At 36.9% G+C, this 17,436-nt stretch overlaps 2 protein-coding genes across 2 annotated transcripts in view; one reads left to right on the plus strand and one right to left on the minus strand.

Annotated features, from left to right (window-relative positions):
• The window catches only part of LOC306861073 (ninjurin-1-like), a gene marked incomplete at both ends in the record, with an annotated part of 649,099 nt that overhangs the window by 565,639 nt on the left and 66,024 nt on the right, over window positions 1-17,436 (minus strand). The window lies entirely within an intron of this gene.
• On the plus strand, window positions 2,966-9,753 carry LOC306860476 (ERBB receptor feedback inhibitor 1-like). Its single transcript, XM_079402212.1, has 4 exons — window positions 2,966-3,127; window positions 6,594-6,783; window positions 6,888-6,970; window positions 7,253-9,753. The coding sequence occupies exons 2-4, from the start codon at window positions 6,728-6,730 to the stop codon at window positions 8,161-8,163; spliced, it is 1,050 nt and encodes a 349-aa protein (XP_079258338.1). The 5' UTR covers window positions 2,966-3,127; window positions 6,594-6,727; the 3' UTR covers window positions 8,164-9,753.

Here is a 17,436-nt window from a genome sequence, read left to right on the forward strand (position 1 = left end):
ACCATTATCACTCAGTTCAGAAAGGTCACTGATTTTCAGAATCTGAATAATAGAAAACAGAATTAAAAATAGAAAAAGAAACATAATATAATATAATAAGATTATCTGTAAACTTATATTATTACACAGAAATACTCTGAAATACCCTGAGGTATTGTGTGGCAACATTGATATAGTTATCTAAGGACATTGTTCACATGGGATGCATGGCATCAGCAGCTGTGTGGGACCAGGGACAGGAAATGAATTGACCCTCTCCTTGGGAGTTCAGTCCCCCTGTGGCTTCCAGCCTCTCTCAACAATCATCACAGGCTTCAGGGACACAAACAGCACATCAACATGCTGCTGAGCGGGGTGTTTTTCCACAATGATTTATAATTCAAACATTCATCTGTTAAGTTAGCGTGCTCTATTTGATTGTGACTCTGTTTCCCATATGTGATTTGTCAGGGTGATTTATTCATTCTCTTAAGAGTGAATGAAATGTGTGTCTGAGTCTGAAGGTTTTATTCAGTCTTATTAATGGATTATGTGAAGCCGTCTTCTGTGACCAGAGTGGACGTGATTCATTACACGTTAGTAAAACCCTTTTCTGTAACAGCCTCAGAGTTGTTTGCATTCTAGAGCAGTGATTCAAGACCACACATCTCCATATGGAAGAAAGATTCAGCGGAAATGATCAGCCTCCACAGAGAGTTCCACCCTCACACTCCCACTTTCTAGGCCCACATGCTGACAGCTAGACATGCCCAAGTGTGCCTCCCGAATGCAGCCTGTGCATGTGGAAACAGCAGTTTGGATTTGAGCAGTGTTGCCAGATCTTTCTAGAAAACAAATGATTGGTCTGACAGAATAATCCCACAATAAGCAACTTGCCTTTCAAAAAGTGATTTCAGTTTTTGTGGATATTTCATATGAATTTCTTTATAATTGTTCTTATTTATTCAACAAACTGCATCTTTCTGCAACAAAATGTTATTAATTTATGTTCATAATCCCACAAAAAAGGCAACCCTTCTGCTCATATTTGGGCTTTATGAAATTAGTCAAGTCACCTTTATTTATATAGTGCTTTATACAATACAGATTGTGTCAAAGCAGTTAAAAAATAGTGTGTCAATAATGCAAACAAAATTCAATTCTGCTTTAGAGCAGCTCTAAATAGAGGACAACAGTAAATTAAATACAACAGTCATTTTTTTTAGATAAAGTCAGTTCATCCTTGATTTAGTAATGTCATCATCCAGCTCAGTTCAATTCCCTTCCAATAGCGTCTGTGCAATCAAGTCGACAATATTGCCAACAATTAAGTGTCCCCAACTAAGCCAGCCAAAGGCAACAGTGGCAAGGAACCCAAACTCCATTGATGACAGAATGGAGAAAAAGCCTTGGGAGAAACCAGGCTCAGACAGGGGGTCAGTTCTCCTCTGGCCAGATGAAACAACATGGTGTGGCTTAATTCCAGGCTGCAACACAAGTCACAATTGGTCTTGTCTGGCTCTCGTAGTCTTTGCAGAGGATTTGTACTGATAGCCGACGAGGTCTTCACAGGGGATCTGTCTTTGGGGCTCATCTAGTTTCTGTGGTCTCTGCTGACAATAAGGGCTGTCGAGGTCATCTCTAGGTGCTGATCCACCATCTGATCTGGATACTGCCTGGATCGGGTGGCTACGGTGACCTCGGAATAAGAATGAAACAGTCTAATATTAGCGTATGTCAATCTTCATATGATGTAACACAGGAATCCTTTATTACTATAAAGATAACGATATTAGCGTCCACACCAGCGAACGATATCATCTCCCACTTTAAATTCTCTAGCACATTATAGCAGGATGGATTCTGATTGGCTGTCAGTGTTTTTATCGTTCAACAGCTGGAAAAAATCATTCGGGAAGTGATTCCAAGGATATCGTTTCTTTGTGCCTTTATCGTTATAGTTGTGGTGTGGACGCTGCTATTGTTTATTACTGAGAACGATTTTAAGAACTATATCTTTATCGTTACCGTGTTTGGTGTGAACGGGCCTTTACAGTGTATGCCAGTGTATGTGTATGCCAGGTTACAGAGATGGGTCTTTAATCTAGATTTAAACTGCCTCTCGAACAACGCCAGTAAGACTGTTCCAGAGTTTGGGCACTAAATAGGAAAAGAATCTACCGCCCTCAGTCGATTTTCATATTCTAGGTATTAAATATCAAAATGGCCATATATAAATGATCAAATGGCCAGAGTTTTGAGATCGCAGCAGACACAAAGTACTATAAGAGCTCGCTCAAGAACTGAGGAGCTAAACCCTTCAGGGCTTTATATGTAATCAGCATGGTTTTAAAATGTATAAGATGTTTAATAGGGAGCCAGTGCTCTCTAAAAAAAATCAGTCCAAAGTCGATTATAATAAATGGACATGGCAACACTGGATTTGAGCCTCCAAAACATGCAACATAATATTTTAATAATAAGTGAAATACTGCCAAGACAAGTACAGTGACCCATACTCGGAATTCGTGCTCTGCATTTAACCCATCCAAGTGCACACACACACAGCAGTGAACACACACACACCGTGAACATACACCCGGAGCAGTGGGCAGCCATTTATGCTGTGGCGCCCAGGGAGCAGTTGGGGGTTCGGTGCCTTGCTCAAGGACACCTCAGTCGTGGTATTGAGGGTGGAGAGAGTGCTGGACATTCACTCCCCCCACCTACAATCCCTGCCAGCCCGAGACTCAAACCCGCAACCTTTGGATTACAAGTCCGACTCTCTAACCATTAGGCCACGACTTTGTCAATACAGGAAAACTTGCTGTGTTTTACGTAAAATAATTCAATGCATATTAACTGAAAACGTGCTGTTTGTCACAGCCATATAAGGTCGCACAAAACGGCTCCTTTAAGACAGTGGGCGGTGTCTATGATCTGACGTAGACAGTTCTTATAAATAGTTTGTAGCTCGCTGCTTTCCGTGATAAAAACGGCAAGTTGACGGCAGAATATAGTACTACACGTGCGTTTTGTTTAATATATTGTTGTGAAAGTTTTATGAAGATACTCCGGGATTACTCACAGCACTCGTACTGGATATAAGAGAGCACCTATAAACACAACCCAGCGAAACATTTAACCTGTAAGTAGCTTTAAATATGATAAAATTTTAACATTCATCATACAGATGAATATGTCAGAATGTTCAGTGCAATTCACAGTTTATGTGCAACTCTTGTTATGGCTGTTCTTTGGACTGGAATATAGTTTGAGATGAGTCGCACCTGAGTCAGAAAGGGTTTGTCGATGGGTGTGTGTTGAAATAAATGTAGAAAACATGTCCTCATATCAGATTGATCTTTATATTGCCACTGCAATTTCGTACTTTACAAGCTGCCCTACGCCACTCCAGGGAACAGTTTACAAGACCGCAACCAGTACGATCTGTTCTGTGTAGTAGTAACCTAGTTTATTATTGTCCACAGCTTTATGAACTCTTGCACGTCTTCTGTTATGGATTCATCTGACAGCCTCGTGCCTCCAGCTGATTCTGCTTTTCTGTTACCTATTTTTTTTATTTATTTACTTGCCTATGGAACCTCGCCAGCAATGTACCTCTTAATTCAAATGATCAATTATCATTGCATACCAAGCTCTAATCCAAGTGCCCACTGTATATTTCTGTTTTGTGTTTAGGTGTTCATCTTTCTTGTTTACAGTCTGTCACATAGGCTTATTGATTTAGAAACAAATAAGATAACTTTCTTGTAAAATGTATAGTATAATATAAATGCACCGCGATTCCTATATGAATATTAATAATAATGTGCTGTGTATTTATATTATATTGTAATATAATATAATATAAATGCACTGCAATCACAGAGATTCCAATAATTTGATAGCAGTGATCTAATCTAGCCTAATATCTAATTTAATGTAATGTGTACACGCACACAAACACGCATGAGATAGCTCTGGTCCTTTTATCCTTTATTTTTGTGCTGATATTTATTATTTACTTGGTAGTCTTTTACGCACTGTGATTAGACATGCAACTAATTATGAATGTTTGTATGCTATGACAATATCAAAAGTTTTAGTGCCACATTGCTAGCAAGGTTTCATATGATTGTGTGTGTATATATATATATATTCCATCCATCCACACTTTGTTTGGACAGGATTAAAAGCATAAACTACTGTAAAGTGGATTTATTTCCTGTCCAAGTTCTGTGGAGATTTATAGATTTATAGTGAAAGCTTAATTTTGTGTTCTTATGTGGTGTTGGGTTTTAATACATAATTTGCCCCACTGTACTTTTTGGCATAGTAGATGCTGTTCCTCTGAGTAGTGGATCAGTACGTCCTCTTTGGCTGCTGTCCCAGGCCCCGCTGGTGACGTCCTACCTCACACCTCTTTCATGCCTTTATGGAAGGGCTTTAACCTCACGGATAAGAGCTGACTGATGTTGAAAATGCAGATGTACTCTCCCCAACGCAAACACACAAAGAACTATTTATGCTTTAGCGTCGCATCTGCATGGAGGTCTTTACTGGGAGAATTGACGATTGTTAGTTTCTGCCTTTCACGGTTCTGACTGAGCCAAAGCAGAGGCCGAGCATGTGATAAGTTGCATAATGGAGCCTGCATGGGTATTTCATTGATTACATTCTGACTTGCGCCCAGGCATTCCAGCTCATTTCTCACTGAATGGTTTTGTTTTCTAGCACAGATGCTTTATTGTGTTTTGGTGTAATGTCTTAAAGAACTGATGTTGCATCACCGCAGCTTCATAGCTGAGCTGTTGGTTACATCTGCCTGCCCATATATAACAATGGAAAAACTGCATTAAAAGAAATAATATTAATCGCACGTGGCTTTTGCAAGACAACCCATTTCTTCAAAGAACGTTCTTAGTGTAATTAATGTTTTTGTCCTATTTAAATGGCTTATTTAGATTTTAATTCGGGAGTTAATTGTTTCATGAAATAGTATTATGAAAAACCATTTGCTATGTTAATACATTTTAAAATGTAATGTATTCCTTTGGTAAAGCTGAATTTTCAGCAGCCATTACATCTCGCATGATCCTTCAGAAATCATTCTTTGATTTGGTGTAGGGCTGGGCGATATATAAAAACAATTGAGATCTCTATTTTCAAAATTTTTACGATATTCAATATATATATCTCTATGTTTGCATTTGCTTTTAAATAATAAAAAAAAAAAACATGTTTTTCTTTTGCCCCCATAAAAAAATAAATATATATATTTAGATAAAACAGCTATTGTTACAATGTAAATACAAAATGTTTAGTGCAAATTTCAGGAAATCTAGACCGTGATAACTTACTGCTTTTTATTAAATGAACACATGTATATGTAACTGAAGTGATGCAAAACAAGTACAGAATGTGCATTCTGTCAACTTTTTTTTTAGCACGTGTGCATGGATGCCAGATTGCGTAAAATAAACAAAACACCGGGCAGATAATGTATCCTTGTAACAGGAAACTCTGATTCAGGGAATTGAACTCTTGATATCTGGCAACCGCACTAATGTAAGCTACCTCACGTCTATTGCACGGTAATACTTTGAGTTTGAAATATTCAATATTCACAATATTTTCAAATTTGACATCGTTGTCATAATTATCGCGATATTATCGCTAATATTCCTAATATCATCCAGCCCTAATTTGGTGCTCAAAAACATTTTTTAATATCAGTGTGGATGTTTTTTTTATGTTTAATATTTTTGTTAGGGATGGGCATTTTTCAAAAATATTGTATTCGAATATTTGGGCTCATAAAAAAAGAATATTTGAATATTTATTTAAATGAGGTTTAATGAGAGACATTATTTTTAATTATCAAGTATTTTAATAATCTAGTTGTAACGATTTCTGAACAAGCTTATAATTAGGCATTATACACAACAATGTTCTACAACAAAGTTACATTGTATCTCAAGATTTTATTTGAAAACATGTGTAAACCAAAAAACTATATACATCTAAAGAACAGAAGCATTCAAGCTCAAGCAGAGCACATGGAAAAATAAAGCAAGCCATGCCAATTACATTACAGAACGTACATAGACTCGAGTCGGACTATGTTTATTGTGTTTATATTGTTTCACATGTTATTTATTTGAAATCTAAATATTTTGTAACATCATTTGTTGATACGGTCACTTTTGATCAGTTTAGTGCAAGGTTCCTTAACTCTTGCTCTGATCACTCACCTACCTGTTTTATTTTTTTTGTTGTTTTTTTGTTTTTCCTAATGATCCTGAAGACATTGATGGGCATGCTCAGGTGTGTTTGATTAGGGTTAGAGCTAAACTCAAAAAAAAGAGGAAAAGTGGATCTTGTGGGCCAGATTTGAGGATCCCTGATTTAGTGTGTCCTTGCTGAATAAAAGTATTCTTCTCTTTAAAATAAGTGGTCCCTTTTTTAAAAGAGGGAAAATCAAAAATTTAGTTTGTGACTTGAGCTTTGAATAAAGATAACATTTTAAAGATTTTCTCGTCGTTATTACATAAATTACCATTTCTCACCTACTGTATATTCAAGCAACTTTTTCTTTCTTCTTTATACAGTTTTTCCCATTGCTGTTGGAAAAGTGGAGCATTAAAGGCCTGAATTTGTTACCCATGGTTGGATTATGAGTTCTGCAGGTTCAAGGAAGGTGGAGATCCCCACAGGCCTGAACTAGCCTGTACTCTTTTACATTATGGCCTCAGCCCAACCGTACTGGGATCAACACCATGACCACGACACCATGGATAAGTGAGTGTGAGCTGCAGTCCTCAGCTCAACCGGCTGTGTTATATATTGAGAGATCTACTTCTTCAGTCACCAGTATTGACACCTTCCATTTTCATCTGTTGTAGGCTGTTTTTTGGATTTGGCTCGGAGTCCATGGACCACAGCTTGAGAATGTATCCGCAAAACTCTGCAAACGTGGGCTTTGAAAGTAAGTGAACGCTTGATTTTGAATTTTATCAACTATATCACAATCTGGTCACCCTCTGTTCTCGAAGCCTGCTGCGGATGTTTTTCAGGAAGCGCAGAAGGTTATAGGAAGTGTATGATTGTCATTTGCTCTGCTGATAAGTGAATCCTTTGATAAACTTACTATGTTGAGGCTGACGCCATTTTAAGAGATGGAGCCATTGAAAATAACTTAAATAAGGTGCCATTTTAAAGGATTTGTGCTTAAATCCTCATTTTTTTCCCTCTGTGTTTTACTTCGCAGGAAAGATGTCTGGCTCCTGTTCTCCATGTCTATCTCCCAAGACTCCCAATCCTACACAGCTGCTGTTTTCCTCTCAGTGCCACCCACCTGTGGGAGACCAGGTGGTTCCGTCCTTACAGAAACTGTCTGTTTATGAACACATACCCCCTTGTTCGCCCAGGAGAACAACTAAGCCCCTCCCGCCCCTCCCGGACATAGGCGACCTCTCCTCTGATGAAGCAGAAGACGACGAGGTGGAGTTTTTCTCCAGCACCTCTGAGAGCCAATGTCTGGTGCCTAAAACCCCGTCCTTCCAGTATGGCTTGCCAGGGAGGCGCAGTTTTCGGGGAAACGGTCAGATAAACTTTGCGTATCACGAAGGACCTCAGTGGGAGCAGATGGTTACACAGAACCATGACAGACCCCAGCGCCGGCTGCATCGCTCCCATTCTGGCCCTGCCGGATCCTTCAAGGCCACCAACTTCAGACCAACCGGCCTTCACCATTCTCCCCACAGCCACCCGCAGGAGAAACCCGAAGTCCCGCCTCGCGTCCCAATTCGTCCTCGCTTCAGTGAAAGCACGGACAGCAGGTGGCTGTCAACCGATGACTTTGATGCAGACAAACCCCCTAAAGTGCCACCAAGGGAGCCCATTCATCAGGTCATACCGCGTGCCATTAGTCCAAAAAGTCTTCCGATTTACGTCAACGGGGTAATGCCTCCTACTCAGAGCTTTGCTCCCTATCCGGAGTACGTTAGTAAGGCTCAACAGAAGCAGAGCTGTGAGGGCTTGCCAGCTCCCCGTAGCCCCTGTATTCTGCCCATCATGGAAGATGGGAAGAAAGTCAGCAGTACCCATTACTTCCTCCTCCCTCATCGGCCCGGGTACTTGGACAAGTTTGAGAGGTTTTTCAAAGAATCAGACTCATAGTGATTATTAGTGACTGAGTGGGGAGTTGTTTGCTTGTTTAAAGTGGAAATAAGGAAGGCTGGATATAAACTGATATGTTGTTTGACTGAACTGATTCTTCAGTGTTACGAATTACTGGTCTTTTTAACAATTGGATAAGTATGTATTTGGACTACACGCAAAGAAAAACAAAAATAATTGGTTTACCACTGCTGGAAACTACAGAACAGCTCTGAAAGTGTCCTTTGTTGAAAGGGATGCACGATTAATCAAAATGAAACCGAAGTTGGGATTTTGACTTGAACAAAAGATTTTACAGTCTCCCTGTGGTTTTCTGCCGAAATAAAATCTATGGTAGATGGTTTAACAGTTGAAAAGAAGAAATTAAGACTATAAAATTTTTAAAAATTAGTATTGTACAGTTGTTCTGTAAAATAAAGACTATTAGTAATAAATGCGTTATACTTTACAGTGAACTATTACAATAGTAGTATCTCTTGTTTTGTGTGTATTATTGTTGTTATTATTATTATAGTCATATAAGTACAGCAAACCTGGAGCTTTTTTTAAATTGTATTTTAAATTACAATTGGGTTGTTTCCCTCAAATCGTGCCACCCTATTTATTGATGTCCATGTTCTTTGTTGTACTATTTCATTGCTGTATTGTTAAATTAGTGTGCAGTATCCTTTAATGAAGGAATAGGATTAACTGTTACATTGTTAACACTGTGTAACCAGCGTATAAGCTGGGTTTTTTTTTTTCGTCTCTGTAACATGGAATGGTAAAGTTGCATGTTTTTTTTCCTATTAAGACATTATGCACCAACAGTATAAATTCATATATTGCTGAAAAATGAAAAGACTAGTATTAGGAATAGCACTCACCTGAATTCCAGATAATTAATAGCTGCCAAGTTTTATTTGTGGAGGACTATGCCATGTGATTTACACCTACGAGAAGCGGGATGATCAAAAAGACTCGGTACTAATGTAGTGGCATAAATGGAAATGTCTGGGCACAGGGGTTAGTATTCTAGCTTTCATGTGAAAAATGCATATTGCTTTCTTTTTTGGCCATTCAGATGTGACACAAATCCATTTATCATTTGACTTTTAAAGAATGACATTTATAGTTGCATTTTGCTAAGTGAAAAAGGATTAATTTGTGTTAAAGCCTTTTTTTCTTTGGTCACGTCTGTTACAAGGGCAGAAATGCCACTGCCTTGCTGTTTGGTGTCCAAATGCAGGACACTTGGTGTAAATGGATAGGTTTTTTTTTATTTTATTTTTTATACCGTTTACCATGTTATAGAAGCCCATAACTAGTCCTGGCCTTGTTTCATGTATTTCTTACCAAACGTTGAGCACACTTGTTTTTTTATTGAGATTAGACTTTATAATCTTGACATTATCAGACCAGTAACTGTTTACATTTTCGGCTACTTATGTTTTGTCCATCCAAGAAAATTACTTGGATATTTTCTGTGTGAACGCTAATGTTAACTGACTTTGTTTCATCTGCTGAGGAAACATGCACTTCTAAAATGTACAGTATTGGTGTAGTTTTTCACACCAGACTATTTAAATAAAGTAACTTATTTATACACCGATTACTTGAATTATTTTAATTGCAGTTTGTTGAATTGATCACATCCTGGGATTTTAAATGAACTGTTCGTGGCAAACCTTTTATAGGCTATCAAAGGACAAACCAAGATGACCACACTTCTCTCTCTCTCTCTCTATATATATATATATATATATATGATCAGTGGATGATTCACTTTTTTTCTGTTCAAGCCAGTCTGTTCAAGTCAAGTCTGGCTTATCAGTATGGAGGATATGCAGAGGTGATATCAGCTTTATTGTGAATGCTGTATCTTTATCTCTGTGCTGTTTGCTCAAAGCTGTGATAGTGAGGAGACTGTTAAGCTTTTGAAACTAAAGCCTGAGTCACTTCCTTTAAAATACGACCACAATGTGCGAAATGTTACAGGAAAGAGGAATATTTCTAAAGTAAGCTGCCCTCAGTGAGTCACCACTGGCGTCTATGGTTTCACAAACTAAGTGTTATTTCCCTTAATGTAACTGTCAGATGTGTATGACCACATAACTACTAAAAGGAAGTAAAAAGTCTATGTAGATGAATTTCGCTGTTAATTAGCTGTAAAAGTTAACTAAAATTGCTGAACATGACAACTAAACGTTATACCATTTTAAAGCACGTTGCGCCATCTACAGCTTATAATTAGTAATAAAGCGTATTGCATTCTGGGCGCTTAATTTCTGCCATGCCCCGTGCCAAAATGTATTATTAGTAGCCTATTATTGCACCAACTAAGGTCCACTCAAATCAGTGGTCTGTTATTTATTATGTTACAGTTTCTCTCAATTGCTTAAACACATTTGTCCACTCAGACATCACATTTTCAAAACAGTTAACACACGGTGAAACTGAAGTTCAATGGCCAAAATGACTCATTTTGTTTGCAAAACACTCACAAAACATTAAAAACAATCAACATAAGCAAATACTTCCATCAAACACCACAACTTGGTCAAATTAATTTATTCTTTCAATCAATCATTAAATAATAAACAAAATACAAAACACAGCTATCAATATGAAATTACACCGTTCAAACTCAGAAGTGTTGAATATTAGTATAAAAAACAAAAGGAGGCTTATGGGTGGGAATATGTATAAAAAAAAAAAAGAAGAAGAAAAAAAAGAGCATTATAAAGAGTTGAAATACTCCGACCTTCACATTGGATGTTTTCCCTTGCAGTGTTGCAATGCACCAATAGAACTACCTCCTTGCTTGGCAAATCCATCAACAGCCCTCTCTTTAGGTGCATCAAAAAATGTGATGAGGCATTCTGTATTGAAGTGTTTGTATGTGGCAAAGGACACCATCAATGGAGATGGTGGCACACATGGTGACATTGGCACCCCTCTGACCTGGCACTGTGACAGTGGCCCTCTGCCCAATGATGTTCCTCCCGCGTCTCCTCACTTTACAGAGGTTGAAGCCAGCTTCATCCACAAAAATGAATTTGTGATGTGCCCCTTCAGCTTCAAACTCCATTATTCTCTAAGAAAAAGAGCAAATTCATAAAGCAAATTATTCCAGTCGCATGTAACTATGGTAAACAAGGTATTACAATAAAAAAATCTGTACTTGCACATACTGGAATCGTGCCTCCTTTACGATGTCAGAGTTTCTTTGAAATGGAACTCTGTACAGCGGCTTCATTCTGACATGGTTTCGTTTAAGGACTCGATCTATAGTTGCCAAACTCACACCGTTTATATTTCTAAATGCTCCCTGATCTGCAATTACTGCTGCCTGGATTTCACGCAATCTGATTGCATTGTTTGCCAATACCATATCTACAATGGCAGACTCCTGTTCAATACCAAATATCTTTCCTCTGCCACCAGTGTGTGGTAATGTGTGGATTCTATAAAGTAAAAGCAAAAAGCATGTCAAAATTGACATTACTGTATGACAGTCACATAAATGGGATTGATAAAACATCTGCATTACTGTAGACACAGTTTGTTCTACTAACAGGGCAATGCAGTAAAGCTGAAATACACATTACAGTAACACTGTGAATTACCTGTTCTCATTCCGAAAAAGCCTGACAATAGATGCCACAGTGCTCCGACTCTGAACTAAAGGACAAGCCATGATTGATGACACGGTCAATAATTGTTGCCCGAATTTCATTTGAAACTTGAGCTCGATTTTGTCCTCTTGCTGCTGCAGCTCCTCCACCACGCATACAAACTCCTCTTCCTCAGGCCCCTCTGCCATGGCCTCTTACTCTCCTTCCGTGCCGATGGCGTCTTTGATCCATGCTTGCAAATAGCAATACAGAGGTGGCATATTTTGTAGAGGGATGAGGATTGATTGCTGATTGAAGAGTTGTGCAAACAAGTTTCACACAGGTGCATTGGAGATTCATAATTATGCAAGTACTTTCTATCAGCTGTGAATAGATGTTTTCCTTTTGTTCAACACAGTGAATCGAATAGCGTTTGGGGTCTTTAAATGAGATCTGTGGTGACTGTTTTGACAAAGGGTGTGAAAAATGTGTGAAACATGAAAAAGTGTTAAGGCATTTGAAAGAGAAGACTTCTGCTGTGCTAAGAATGTGATGATGAAGATCAAGTGGATGCCAGTTTCACTGAGCGTGTCTTAGCAAATGAGAAAAACTATAAAGTTAAGTATAAAGTAATCCTAAGTATTTATAGTGTTTATATTATGCTACATCTACGCTGCTAGGTGTCAGCGTGTTAAAATAACTGAGTGCACCTTTGGGCGTTTGTGCTTGACTCACCATGTAATAATAGAACCTTCATGTCATTTTTCAAAACTCTACACGCAAAACTTAAAGCATTTATTTATTATGAAATACAAGATACTCATAGTTTCACTGTTTAGTTGTTAGTAGAATCATTAAATATAGTTGTTCAAAACACATGATGCAGCTTTCAATTTGGTTCAAATTCGTATATCATTGTAATAGACTAGAGAGAAAAATACAGACACTGGAATCATGAAACGTTTGAAAGTTATTGATGAAATAATCAAGTCACAACAGGTTTAAAAAAAAAAAAAAAAGACTTTAGATAAGAAAAATTAGATTAGAAAAGTCACAGTTCCTCATGTTTTTATCAACCTTGTCTTGTAGGTTTGGCCACAGGTTCTCATCCACATCATAATGAATGTTTTCATTAGTTAAACATCTTGGAAAAAATCTTCTGGCATGGCAAATACAGGCCTGACATTGGTCTCCCCTTGTGATGCCATTACACACATCATCTATGACCTGGAGAAGAGGGACTTGTTTGTAAGCGGCCTACTGTGAATCTTCCACCTTCATGTGGAGAACAATTCTTCAGTCGGGTTACAGTAAGGAAAGGGGAGTACGGGGGTAAATATAAGGTGATAAACTGTGGATGGGCCTGAAACCATGATTGCTCTCAGCGCTGTCGCTAGGAATTATGGGCCCATTGCACTGATTTTGCTATGGGGTCCCCTCAAAATCACATTCAGTGGGGGGTGGTCAGGCCCCCCAGTGAATATTGTTCTGGGCCCCTCTCAGCCGCTAGGCTCTCAACCTCTCCTCCATGTCTTGGTCAGGTTAAAGCCTGCCTCATCCAAAAATATGAATGGTTTTCATCAGCTTCCAGCTCTATCACCCTCTAAAAAGACATTTATTGTAGGAAAAACAAATATAGATAACTATGATATAGAACATTTTGGGATTTTATTTTTCTCCCAACAACAGGTATCTTGAAACTGATCATACCTGAACATACCCAGTCCTCATTTGCTTCACTTTCATAATCTAAACATTTAAAATTGTTCATCATTTTCCATAAAAAACTATGCTTCAAGAGTAAAGCAACAGTTACGTAGCATTTTGAGCAGGTGCATCAATTGGTAGTTAGATCATTGTAATGAAATTAATAAACATGTGGGAGTTACATTTTAAATAGTAATACTTTGATGTTAAGTTGTGTCATTTTGAACTGGTGATTTTAGTTCAATGAACAAAAGATCTTTGGCTTATGTGTATTGTATCCGAGCATTTGGAAAAAAGTGTTAAGTGTTTTGAAAAATGTGCATTTTGATCATCGGTTTTGAATTATGTGTCTAGAGTTTTAAACTAAAGCTAGAGCATCATCATATTTGACTTTAGTGTTGGCCAAACAATAAAATAAAGGATCATTTTCAGGTTGGGGCAAGTTGTCATCTGTTTTAAAGTTTGTAATTTATGTTTGTAAAATTTGTTAAAGGTTTTTTGTGAAACAAGTAAAACAAGAAATTTGTAAAACAAGAAAATTGTACTTTTTCAAGTTACCTTTGTTTTATTTAATTATGCATACATACATATGCAGCCAGGTTTTTAATGTGATACAGAAAGTGACTTATAATAAATAAAGTAAACCTACCCTAAGAAATATTTGAGTGAAATCTTGCTCTCTATGCAACATTAAAAAAAGAGAATGAGGATGAGGAATTATGAGCTTCCATAATTCCATAATATTTTTTTCATGTTGCATGCCCACTTTATGTACTATCACAACATATATTCATGTAGTTGAGGTTAATATGTATTACTAAAGCCATAATTATATACAATTAGGCCTACTACATTCAGTAATGATAACATTAATTGCCACGTCAGTAACTTGTCATTTCCACGGATAAAACACACCTCAAGGCCACTGTACTGTGCAAATTAGATTATTTCCCCCTTTATCCAGTAGATGGCGGTAAAACATTGTTTTACATTTTAAATTCTCATGCGGTACTGTGGACAATAAAAATGAATGCATGGAAAAGAGCAAGTATTAATAAATATAGTTAAACTTTTCACAAAGCATGCTTTAAAGATTATTGTATTCCAATTAACATTGTGCATAGTTTTTTTTTTTTCAAAGACATTTTTCCCCAAAAAGTGTTGAAACTTTTTTCAACCCATATTTGTCTGTTACAAATGAGAGTGATAACTGAGAATCTGCTGGAAAATAAAATGTGCCACAACTGAAATTACAAGCTTAGAAGCAAAAATCATCTCTGTATCACTGTAAAAATGTTGCTTGCTGATTCTTTGTAATTATTTGAGAAATTTACTAGCAATTTCTGTGTGAAATTTGGTGTAGAAACAAGTTTGTTTCAGTTCATTTCTAACTGGTCAAACTGATGTTGTTAAAACTCACTCTGTGAGTTATGACACTCTCTGTTCTCCACAAATCCGACTTAAAACAGTTTAATCAGTGTCAGTTTAACTGAATTATAGCTATTTCACCATGCAAACTCTGATAAATACGAACTCTGTTTAGAATTAAAGAGTTAGCTCACCCAAAAATGACAATTCTCTCATCATTACTCAACCGTAACCTCTGTGGAACACAAAAGATGATATTTTGGTCACCGTTGACTTCCATTATAGGGACAGACATTTCTCAGGTTAGAATGATATGAGGATGGATACATTTTTGGGTGAACTGTCATTGAAGGCACATGCAACTTTAAGGCCATTTGTAGTATACATTATAAAATGACTAATATATTAAAACTACATTTACAAAGTAAAAATGTGGACATTATTTATTTAATTGTCAGTGCATCAATCATTTTAAACATTTTTATCCTCCATTTTTAATATTGGTCACATTTTAGTTTGGAGACCAATTCACACTAATAACTAAGTATTAAGTTTTGCCTAAACTTTAAGTACAGGAAAGGACTAATGGATCTAAAATATGGTCATGGAGAATAAGCCATTAATATGTGCTTTATAAGTAGTAATAAACAGCCAATATGCTAGAATTATGTTAATGCTAATAAGCAACTAGTTAAGAATTTGTCCACAAACTAAAGTGTTACCAAAATATTTCTACATAGCACTCTATCTAGTGGGAAACTGACATTAAAACATTCAAATAAAGCAAAGTCAATGCATGCATTAAATAAAGAAGCACCAGAAGCCATCTCACTTTGTTAATCACCTATTGTGCCAAATAAAGACTGAAGACATTATTCAACCATACAACGTCATTATCATGCATTCTGTTTGTGTGTGAAAATCTGCAAATGAATAGAGACTTCAGATAATTATTTAGCAAACAAAATGCATCTTGCATGGTGGATCTGCAGTTCTTGATCAACAAAATGCAGACATTGATCCCGGAGGTGGCTCAGCCCCGCATGAAGGTCTCATGCTCTTCTGGATTCCAAGGCTGTCGGTTCCAGTCATAATCATCTATGAAAAAACAACTTAGAGATGCTGGGATGACCTGATAATACTCTGAGAAGCGCAAAAAAATACACCACCGTACTAAATTAGCTATGTTTACAACGCCTTTGCAAACACAAGACTGTGTGTTTAGTTGGTTGTTTGCAAAATTAAGTTTTAAGACACAAATCCTGTCTGATTGCTATATTCACATTGCATCTGGTGATTTCTGCCTTTACGATGTGACAAAATGTGATTTGATTAAAAAGTAAAAACAGATTTGACCTTTTCAGACCACCTATGTGATAAACTCAAGTCAATTTTTTTTTTATGTTAGCCAAAATGTAATTAATTCCATTAACAGACTGTATTTAGGAGACAAAACATCTTAGTCAATAATGTAACTTTATTTATTTTAGAGTCTTAACTGAAATCTCAAAATTTATTTTTTAAGGTTATCCAAGATTGTCAAATATTTATTTATTTAAAAATCTTGACTGAGATATCAAAATCATTTTTGAAGGTTATTTAAAATTTGAAAATAAATCTTTCATTTAATTTTTACAAAATAAAGTTTGAGATATTCATATATAAATAGTATATGCCATAATTCTAAACTCTAAAATAAGAACTAAGGCCTTCTTGAGTTTTGAGGAATTTGGAAAAGTTTTCTTCTTCAATTTGATTATCATTTGAGCTAACATTTGCGTTTCAGTGTATTGCTGTAACCTCCACGCCACTGGACAGTGAATGATAACAAATTGAGACAAATTTTGCAGAGTAATTTGATTGGATTCATTGTTGATGCCCTGTTTAATGCATGCCAACTCACTCCGACTAATTTGGGTAAAAATGGGGATCAAATCAATGTTTAGACTTTCTAGAAATATTGGTATAGTTTAACAATCACTTTTTATATTTTGTCATTACTGCCAAAATGTTATGTGGCTTTAGAGTTTACTTTGAGCTCTACATGCTAATCATAAAAATGACAATAAGAACGACTTCGAATGAAAAGAATAGATTAAACAGAGGTTCCAGTCTTGGCGTTTAATAAAGGAACTTGTGGTACAGCTTATGTCTTTTAGTCAAAGTTTTGGAGTTACTAACGGGAATTGACGAGTCATTTGATGAAACTTGGACCCTAGAATATCATGCATCCTTTTATGCACTAATTTTTTCATAACTCTTCATGAAACTTAAACGAGCAAGTACACACGCAAGGGGAAAAGTCACAGTAAAGGAGAGCCACAAGGGGCATCAAATGATTCTCTTCATGCACCAGTCTTTAGATTGATTTAGTGAAACCAATTGGGGCAGCATGTAAAATTGGGGATGTTACTTTCATCTACATGAAACAGACCTCTTTCTTCTCTGACATTTTCTGGGAAGGTCCAGACAAACTGATTTTGGCAAAAAAACAACAACAGCCAGTCTATCACATGCTGATAAACCTTGGGACATGTCTTGTTAGAGGAGGTAACCTCCCGTCCAGCCCTACATTACCCTCGTCATACCACTAAACACAGAA

The sequence above is a fragment of the Barbus barbus genome (assembly GCF_936440315.1).
Source record: "Barbus barbus genome assembly, chromosome: 41".
Taxonomy (NCBI): domain Eukaryota; kingdom Metazoa; phylum Chordata; class Actinopteri; order Cypriniformes; family Cyprinidae; genus Barbus; species Barbus barbus.

Excerpts from the sequence above, each read along its gene's own strand:
- LOC306860476 (XM_079402212.1), top strand. The coding sequence starts at position 6,728 with ATGGCCTCAGCCCAACCGTACTGGGATCAACACCATGACCACGACACC. Across the intron at positions 6,784-6,887 it reads GACCACGACACCATGGATAA|GCTGTTTTTTGGATTTGGCT; the intron begins GTGAGTGTGAGC and ends CATCTGTTGTAG. Across the intron at positions 6,971-7,252 it reads TGCAAACGTGGGCTTTGAAA|GAAAGATGTCTGGCTCCTGT; the intron begins GTAAGTGAACGC and ends TTTACTTCGCAG.